Source organism: Vitis riparia, chromosome 14 (assembly GCF_004353265.1).
Source record: "Vitis riparia cultivar Riparia Gloire de Montpellier isolate 1030 chromosome 14, EGFV_Vit.rip_1.0, whole genome shotgun sequence".
In the NCBI taxonomy this organism is placed as follows: domain Eukaryota; kingdom Viridiplantae; phylum Streptophyta; class Magnoliopsida; order Vitales; family Vitaceae; genus Vitis; species Vitis riparia.
Window position 1 is genome coordinate 28,394,137 of NC_048444.1, and position 7,550 is coordinate 28,401,686.

Genomic DNA, 7,550 nt, shown 5'->3' on the forward strand with positions numbered 1-7,550 from the left:
TGTAAAAATTTATAAAACATTTTTTATATATATTTCATGATTTCTTAAAACACTTCACAAACTTTTGAAAACATCTTAAACCTTTGCCAAATATATTTTTTCAGGTTAGAAAGCCATTTCTTGTTCTAAAATATAAACTGTTTTCAAAAACAATCCCAAAGTTCTAAAACTTTGAGGCTGCATTCTGCATCTGGGGCCATGGAAATATGATGGACAGCCTATTCTACATAAAAATTCTTCTATAAGAAAGCATAAAACCATCCGTATCACACTGATGATTTCATTTCGAGGAGCTCCTTCTTTGGATGTCTACTAGAAAGCATGTGTGAATAATAATTAAGGGTTCATCAAAAGAAAAGCACACAAGTACATTAACAAACAGTCTTTAACACTACATTCACCACATTAATGTGATCTTAACAGAAACACAAGTAGAATTGCTATATAACCACCAAAAAATGCTTCCCAAAAATAGATACGAGATTCGGATGAGAAGGGCTGAAGAACTGTTACAAGAGAGTAGAAATCAAAGCCATCTGAGGAAGGAATGTAAAGGGGTTTCCAACCTCTTTACCTGCTTAACCATAGACTTTTACCTGGTTAGAACTACAGGGGATCATCCGCAATATAGTGGGAACGCTTCAAAATTATAATTGAGGGCTCCAAAATTGAAGAAACAATCCTTAAGTAAATATATCATTTTTTTGTTCATAATAAATTCACTGAGTAACCTATAAGTTAACACCACAAAATTATGTGCACCTACAAGAAGACATTCATCTTCCACCTCCTCTCCTATTTCCTTGACTAACTGGATGCTTCTGGTTTATCTTAGCTTCCAGTTTCTTGGCAGTGCGCTGAATGGCTGCTAGCTTCTGGCGCTGGTTATGGCTCTTTCTTTTGCTGCATGGCACAGAAAATATATACAAAATGAAAAATAGCTGACAAATAAAAACAATAATTCAGGACTGAAGGTAAGACCTAATGACAATTTGTCAAAACACAATCATGAAAGGACTGACTTCTTTGCAGCAAATCTCAAAGGTATTATACTTAGATTTTGTTTCATGTATTGAGCAGATACACTTGGAGAAGCGAAAGTTTCTATTTGTAGACAAGGTGGCAATTGGTTTGACAGATTTGTAATAGTGATTTTTTTATTTTTTTTATTTTTTGGCCATTCATGATAAGGCAATCCTCTGCATACTTACTAGATCCTAAGAGTTCACCCCCATTTGGTCCTTCAGTGTACATTCTCATTGCCAAGAAAAAAAAGGCAGGATATAAATATTATCAAGGAAAATAACATAAGAACAAAATAGGTATTAGAAATCCTACCCTGATTGCAGTGAAAGCTGATCTGTGTATGATAAGGACTGTTCCAAATAGTCATAACTGAGTTGAGCACAGATAAATTGCATGACATTAAGTCCTCCATCACATGGCCATGGATGAATTACATTAAACATCAAGCCCTTGACAGTGGGCACACTAGGCAAACAAGTCAAACTAACAAAATTCTTTAGGAATAAGAGAAGTTCAATCTAACATTGGGTTTAACCAAACAATGATGAATAGATCTGTTCTGACCAAAACATGAACTTGTCCATATTGCCAAATTTATCACCAATTTGGGACGAGAGTGGGAAACCCACTTTCTGGTTCTTAAATTTGACACATGGTAGGATTTCCACACAATCAATCAACTCAGCTGAATCTCACATGTTCTTGTGCCAAACAAGAATGCCATTTCTACCAGACAGGTTGGTAACAATCCTTGGTATCTGACCCAGAATTTTTTAATTTCAGATATTTTGGTTCAAATTTCACTAAAAGTTACTAAATATTCATCTGAATAGTTCAACCAATCAGTAATATACATATCACAAACTTCTAGAAATTCTTCCCACTAGATTGTATGCATTTCAACTAAATTTCCAAAATTACAGCTGATAATTTCTTTACTTCAATTTTTCAGAAATTTAATTTAAGCCCTATCCAAGTCCAAATTCAGCCCATTAGCCACCAGATTTGAAATTACATCTTAAAAAAAAATCCATATTTCCAACCAACAAATAATACTGCAAAGGATGGTTGGTGTGGCTTGTCTCTTGCATAAAATGGCAGGTGCCAGAAAAGGTTTTGTCCCCCCCACAGGATGAGGCAGGGAGAACATGCAGAATTATTACAGTTGTGCCTATCACTATGTGAGGTACATTCAATGTGTTTCCATCATTATAGTTTCACTTCAAGGCATGAGTCCATGAAATTGGGGCCCTCAAAGCAGTTTAGGCATCCACTTGTTGCCTTGCCTCAACGGCCAAACCTATGCACCCTCATAGATGCAGATACATAGTCTACATGGATACTATCCAGATGAAAATTCATGTCCCATCCAAGCATTAACCACTAAATATTCATGACCTTAAGATAAGAAGAGGAAACAAAAAAAGAAGAGGACACATCAAGAATTGCCTAGCAATAGGAAATTAGGAGATTGAAACATGGACCAGAGTTTAACATGAACATACTAGAAGCAAGTTAAGCTTGAGGAAGAAACCAGCAAGTCTGAAAACATCAGCATCTAAACTAGAACATTAATTGGAAAAAAAAAAAATGAGACTATAAATGCCAATAAAGAGAGTGATCTGACCTTAAAAACAAGAGTCCTGCTGTAAGAACCATTCCTCCCACTGCCCAAGAAACTCTTTCGCTAAATGCCATTTCCCTCACCCACTGCTGAAAATCATCTAAAACACCTACGTTCTCAATTTTCGATGGTGTCTCAGATTGAGAAGCCTTCCAAGAATCAGCAATGGAATCTAGACTGGCTTTCCCACCATAACAAGATGTTTCTTCCATGCCAGCATCAGAAGGTTTGACAGAAAAACCCACAGCGTGGCAGAGGTCTGTGCCATTAGAAATCCATTCAGAAGCCCTGCCACAAACAAAGTCGCCTACTCCACAAGGTGCTAGAACCTGGCATAGAACATCTAATCAGAAATGAATTTTGCCAAGCATTATATAAAAGAACATTATTATCTGTTTTTTAAAAACGATACTACTGGTCCAAAAGTAATGATAATAGGGAACCTGGAAAACATTTAAAGGGGGATGGTGAGGAACAATTTTATGCAGTCCAACTCGGGAGCTTTCAGACCTTATTGAAGTTTAGAAGCACCCATTTAATCATTTATGGAGCCATACATTATTAAGTTTCAGTCTAACCATAAAGATTTGTGTACCATAACCTAATCATATCAGTCTAGGGAGTAGAATCTCCAAGGAAGCATCATCTCATATGCAGAGATCTTCAAAATTTTCGGATGGATTCTGTTATCTAGTAGTCCTGAGATTATCCACTAACCTGCCTTTTTGCATCCATAGAGAAGTATGCATTAGAGCAAGCCTGAAAGACTTTATCACAAAGAGAAGTACATATAACCGGAGGTCCAGGCTGAACACCAACATGTGGATCACAGATGGAACATTCCAATAATTCCCATAATTGCAAGCATTCTTGGCTGGCTTCCCCTGTTGAAGCCAGCCTCCTGATAGACAGCAAAGCAGGATGTGTCTGGGATACATCACAGCATGTCTTTCTGCGGAACACCCTGCAAAGGGTCAAATCTTTGGGTCCTTTGCTGACCTTCTTAGGCGGTTTCCCTTCAGAGGAGAATGGAGGAAAGCGTCCACCCGGAGAGATACATACTCCATCAGGTTTGCCTACATTGAGATAAATTCAAAGCATCTTAAAAGCTAGAAGCTATTTACAAAGTAATTACAATTAATAAAGGTATCATTATTTCAGAGTGATAACACGTCATAGAGCTCTTTTCCTCTTTTGTTTTTTTTCCCTTTTGTAGAAACAGTTAGTACAGTTTATCACAAGCTCAGTTGAATATCATTTTAGGTCACTTACCAGAAGTGTTTAGGGAGCTAAAACCTTCAAACCTCAAGAATAAATATGAATTAACTTATAAAGACAATATTGAAAAGTAAGTTTCAAATTCCAATTTTTGCCACACAGCATCAAGATTCCATAGTTAGTTACAATCTACAATGTCTCAAGAAGGCTTTAGAAGCAGAGCAAAACATCCACATTCAAAAATAGGAAAACCTTCTGTTCTAGCAAACATAGGAAGAGATGTCTACAAACCCATGGGAGTCCCAACACAAGGAGACTGGTGTGAGTGGAGCGACTTACATAGATACAATGGAACAAGGCAATGCTTACCACCAGTGTGTATTGTCTTTTCCACAACATATCATTTGGAAGCTTGCTAACACCCAAACAAGCAGAATAGGGATAGTCTCTAATTGGTTCTGATTGTTGTTAGTCTCCTTCAAGCCTGCGTTGAAAGCAATGTTCATACTATCTACAATTGCCACAAACACCTCTTGCTATACCCTTAGAAAACATAATTCTATGAATGCTTAACAGATGTACATAACACTGATGTACAGCAACATCAAGGGACATCCAATCCAATGGAAAAACTACCTGTAAACAGATAACATTCAAAATCTTGAGAAAATTAAAAAGGCTTTTGTGATATCCAAGATTCTAAGGCAGTTGTTAAAAGCTGAAGACTTTGATTTCTGCAGAGGGGCTCGCTAAGAGTTAAACTCTCTTTTGATATATGCAAGGTCAATCTCAATCAATTCATTATTTGCTCTTCAATTGGATCAAGGTGTGCATGGATCCATTGAATAGGATAATTGTTCTTAGATTAATCACAACCCACCTTGGATTGATGAGAGAGCAAAACACATTTTTTTAATATAAATCTGCTTTTTCTGGACTTCCAACATTTCCAAAACTTTTTCAAGACTTATTTTGAAGGTTTTCAAGAGATGGAAAACATATCTCTCTCTGCTAGAACTCTTCAAAATCTAAAAAAGCCTTGAGACAGAATTTCTCCCAGAAATCATTAATTTTTATGAAAACACTATAGAGAAATTTTTTAGAAAGAAAATGGATCCCCAAAAACCTTTGTCACCTATGATCAAATGCTGATAGCAGTAGAGCATGATCTGGTGATTTCCAGATCGTTGAAGCAATCTTGCTAGCAGCATTCAAGGAATCATGGACAGTTGGTGACATGGAAAAGAATATTTAGGAAGATTCAAGTTGCAGATCTATGGATTAGGATTGGATGTAGTGATGATAATATTAGAATATCTTTGTAAGCCTTTTTAATATGGTGGATTGCTTTCCAGACGAGGTCCAATGGTTTTATCTCTTAGGGTCTTTCCACCTCAAAAAGTACCATGTCCTAATTCTTTTTATTTTCCTCGTGTTATTTTCTTTTCATATTAATTGATTTAATTGCGATATAGTCACAAATTCAAATAGGAATTCAATCTTCTTTTTCTTCTTTTTCTTTTTTCTTTTTTTATAGGCAAAGATCAATTATATTAACAACACCTAACAAAAGAGCACACAAAAGCATACAAGGGAGCTAAAAGGTTAAAACAAGGCAATGGGATATAATAAAAAAAAAACAAAAAATTCCATGCCTTAACTTAGAACTTAACCATTCAATCTTAGGCTATTTTCACTCTAATTTTTAGAGTTCATATACGAATAAACATTAGAAAACCTATTCAACTCTTCAACACCCCTAGTCTAGCACATGTCACAATCCATGATACCAAGAGCATCCCAATATTGAAAGACTGTTGCTTTTGGACTCTGCATGTTATCCTTGGTCACTTCAGTTCCAACAACTACCTTACATCCTGTCACTTTCATCCTAGGCATAATCAACATATAGTAACTGAATAAAGAGCCCCCTTACAAAGAACAACTTCATCATCCGCTACCTGTAAAATTTCCTCAAGTACATTTATCAAGCCTTGCCCCATTTGGCATGCCATACAATGCAATGCTATCCTAGGGTTCAAATAAGGCAAGCCCACCTCTCCTGGACATACCGAGAGGATAGAGATTCCACTATCTCTTCCAATCAAACTGCCTGCTCTCTTTCAATGGTTCCGCAACACTAACGGCAATCATGCACCAATACTAACTGTATTATAACCTAATTAATGTGCCAAAAGTCCCCAAATCCAATCCTTTAACAATTTAGAATCAGATTCTACCCACATCAATGAAACATACAATCAAAGAGAACATGCATATATCATAAAACTCTTAAAATTATCTTCTGGTTCTCAACATTAGGTGATTCTAAGACTTAACAAAATTCAAAAATTAAGTATAGATTCAGACTCCACCCCACATCCTGAGTCCCCTCAGTGAAACATACCTAGAAGAAAACCCGAGATAAAACATACATGTATGATAAAATTTCAATGTTCATGGCCTGATTCTCAACAATGGATGATTTCAAGACTGACCCAAATCCAAAATATAATTTCTAGACATTCCCAAGTCCAAATTATAACTATAGAATCAAAGTCTACCCCAGAACCCAAGCCCCCATCAGGGAAACATACCATTGAGAAAAACTCAACAAAGAAGCATGCGCATATGATAAAACTCTTCAAAACTGCAGCTACATTCTCTACAATAGCTTATTTCAAGACTCGCCCACATCCAATATATGTATCTAAAACTTACCCAAATCCAAAAAGTAAGTACAGAAAAAGCAGAAACCTTCTTGGGATTCGCTATTGTAGTATATGAAGTCCTGACCAAAAACACAAAAAAAAAAAAAAAAAAAGCTAGTTTTACCATGATTTAGAAACACACCTAGAAGGAAACACAAGATAAAGCATACACCCGTATGCTAGAATCATCCATGTTTATGGCCTGATTCTTAAAAATAGACGCTTTCAAGACTTACCCAAATCCAAAACACAAGTATAGAATCAAAGTCTACCCCACAACTCCAGCTCCCAACAGGGAAACACGCCATAGAAGAAAACACAACAGAAAACATTTACATATGACAAAACTCTCAAAAATTATGGCCTGATTCTCAATAATAGACGATTTCAACACTCACCCACATCCAAAACAAGAATCTAAAACTTACCCAAAAATAAATAAATAAATAATCATAGAACAAAGCACAAACATTCTGAGATTTGCTATTGTAGTACATGAAACCCTAACCCACCCAACAAAAAAAAATACAGAGCTTTGCCATAATAGAAAGTAAAAGGGTTGAACGTAGAGATGGATGAGAAGAGAAAGAAGCTTACCAGAGGAAAAGAGGATTTGGAGATTAAACAATAATAGCAGAAACAACACAGCTTTCCAACCCATTCTCTTCTTCAAGAACGGATTCTACGTACAAAGTCACTTGACTCGCTCGGGGGTTTTTCTTTCTCACAATCCAAACAGAACACGAAGACCTGTATGACCCGTTTACCGGGAAACCCATTGCATGAGTGGGCTCGGGTCGGGTTGGAAATGGAATCCACTGAAATTTGGATTGGGCCAGGGTTTATAAAACCCAAGCGAAAATTTGAAAATTCTTTTTGAAGTGCTCTTATTCTATATTGATAAAAGAAATAATTATTTAAATTAAAATACATTTAAAATATTTTGTTACATATTAAATATAATAAATATT

General features: G+C 36.1%; 1 protein-coding gene across 2 annotated transcripts; it reads right to left on the reverse strand.

Annotated features, from left to right (window-relative positions):
• Positions 1–371: 371 nt before the first annotated feature.
• Positions 372–7,316, reverse strand: LOC117931324. 2 transcript variants are annotated; one of them, XM_034852276.1, is made up of 5 exons: positions 7,177–7,316; positions 3,368–3,726; positions 2,654–2,979; positions 1,339–1,395; positions 372–903 (listed from the first exon to the last, which is right to left on the reverse strand). In XM_034852276.1, exons 1-5 carry the CDS (start codon positions 7,238–7,240, stop codon positions 777–779), a joined length of 933 nt encoding a protein of 310 aa, XP_034708167.1. In that variant the 5' UTR covers positions 7,241–7,316; the 3' UTR covers positions 372–776. The 2 variants fall into 2 exon arrangements, with proteins under 2 accessions (XP_034708167.1, XP_034708168.1); XM_034852277.1 differs by lacking the exon at positions 1,339–1,395 and having other exon boundaries at positions 7,177–7,312.
• Between the last annotated feature and the right edge of the window lie 234 nt (positions 7,317–7,550).

Coding starts and splice junctions, on each gene's coding strand:
- LOC117931324 (XM_034852276.1), bottom strand. CDS start 7,240: ATGGGTTGGAAAGCTGTGTTGTTTCTGCTATTATTGTTTAATCTCCAA. Junction 2,980..3,367: donor CTATGGATGCAAAAAGGCAG/GTTAGTGGATAA, acceptor GTTCTATGCCAG/GTTCTAGCACCTTGTGGAGT. Junction 1,396..2,653: donor GCAGGACTCTTGTTTTTAAG/GTCAGATCACTC, acceptor TGCTCAACTCAG/TTATGACTATTTGGAACAGT.